This window comes from Populus euphratica, unplaced genomic scaffold (genome assembly GCF_000495115.2).
Source record: "Populus euphratica unplaced genomic scaffold, PopEup_1.0 scaffold3016.1, whole genome shotgun sequence".
NCBI lineage: Eukaryota > Viridiplantae > Streptophyta > Magnoliopsida > Malpighiales > Salicaceae > Populus > Populus euphratica.
The window spans coordinates 6,794-8,439 of NW_011502842.1; the positions used below are offsets into that span (position 1 = coordinate 6,794).

General features: G+C 34.3%; 1 protein-coding gene across 1 annotated transcript; it reads right to left on the reverse strand.

The window, feature by feature from the left end:
* Nucleotides 1-236: 236 nt before the first annotated feature.
* On the reverse strand, nt 237-1,173 carry LOC105119500 (putative ATP-dependent RNA helicase DHX33). The gene is made up of 3 exons (XM_011017645.1): nt 1,004-1,173; nt 697-831; nt 237-493 (listed from the first exon to the last, which is right to left on the reverse strand). The coding sequence occupies exons 1-3, from the start codon at nt 1,054-1,056 to the stop codon at nt 346-348; spliced, it is 336 nt and encodes a 111-aa protein (XP_011015947.1). The 5' UTR covers nt 1,057-1,173; the 3' UTR covers nt 237-345.
* Nucleotides 1,174-1,646: the final 473 nt, after the last annotated feature.

Sequence of the window (1,646 nt, forward strand, 5' to 3'; positions counted from 1 at the left end):
GAGTTAACATGTCAAACGTGTGATTTAGATCATAAAATTAAAATAACTCAATTGAAAACAAATCAAAACAAATTATAAAACATAATTTTTAATAATATACCTCTCCACACAATTATTGTTTATTAAAAAAAATATCTTACAGTTATAAAAATCATGTTGGATAATTTAATCTGTGTCAAACCCACAAATTGATTTCTACAAAGAATAATCTAATAAAATAAAAAAGAATAGAGCTCATTTAAAAAAAAGAACGAATAAAACAAGATGAAAAGGTAAGCAAAATATTAGTTGATAGAGTTCATACCAAAACTTCAACCCTGCATTGCATAATAGCGAGAAGCAAGCTCAGTCAACCACACAATCAATTATAGTTATGTTGCGAATGTACTTCTGACTTGCTTGGACTAGTTCATCAAAAATTACACACTTCACCTTTGATTGGTGCAACACAGAAGTAGGGTGGATCTGCACTACTTGACCACTTGTTAAAGCCCTGCCATTCATTTCAGCAAATCTGAGGGTCTTGATGTAGGAGAACGGAAAGCGAGACATAACATGAACAGGGATTTCAAGAGAAGGTGGATGCCATGACGAACTAGCCAAAGACTTGTTAACAAGGGAGAATAATAGAAAAACGAAAGAATCCTTAAGGAAAATGCAAATGGATGTCTGAGCTTATATAGAGAGATATAATACCTGCATCTTCCCTCGGGTTGCTTCAAAGCTGCATTAAGGAAAAATGAAGCAGCAAGGCATCTACGGAATTGTAGAGTGTCATCTCCACAAGAAGAAATAGGAAGACCCATCTGTTCAACATGCCCTCTAATTTGACTGCAGTGGAAAATGACCTCTTAAATCAAGATTGCTGGCTATTAAAGATCACAATAGGTCAAGTCTCGAGAATTTCTTGAACATAGAATACATATTGAAATTAAAATTTATAAGTGAATCCTACCAGAAAGTAAAGTAACCTAAGGGAAAAGAGGAAGAAAAAGGGGTAAACCTGTGAATGTCACAAGCATGCCTCAGTGAGCGACTAAATTTTCCTTGCACCATTTTCTCAGTATCTTTTCATTTTTTTTCTTTAATATTTTTCTCATTTTTTTCTATACCAAGTTCCATCCCTCTCTTCTGTAAAAGTTCATCAGCAGCGCGATAAACATTAATCAAAGTAAAGTGTTCACCATTTGGACTTGCAAAACACTTCTATGCAGTTTTTGCCAACCAAGAGAGAGAGAGAGAATGCCTTTTAACTCAAGGTTTTACGGGTTTGGTTAGGTAGCATAATATAATGCAAGAATAGAAAAAAGTCAGTGCAAATATCATATTGACAATGTTTGAAGAGATTCAGAAACTGCAGCAGTCCTTTAGCAATGAATAACATATCACACAGGAATCAGAAGTGCTGGAACATTTACAACCCTGAAAATATATGAATAAAAAGAAAAAAGTATAAAGAAAAAAAAAATGAAAATTCTCATCAGGTCATCCGTGCTATTGAAAACTGCCTAGATCAGTGTTCCAGTCATTCCCTGAACACCTAGTCTCCCATTGACTCTGCCGACGTAATAGCTAATTCTTGGCTAGTTTTTATCACACTCATCAATGAGAACTTAGCTAGACAATGATACGTTAGAATTTCAACT

Excerpts from the sequence above, each read along its gene's own strand:
- LOC105119500 (XM_011017645.1), bottom strand. The coding sequence starts at position 1,056 with ATGGTGCAAGGAAAATTTAGTCGCTCACTGAGGCATGCTTGTGACATT. Across the intron at positions 832-1,003 it reads CATGCTTGTGACATTCACAG|TCAAATTAGAGGGCATGTTG; the intron begins GTTTACCCCTTT and ends TTTCCACTGCAG. Across the intron at positions 494-696 it reads CAACCCGAGGGAAGATGCAG|GGCTTTAACAAGTGGTCAAG; the intron begins GTATTATATCTC and ends AATGAATGGCAG.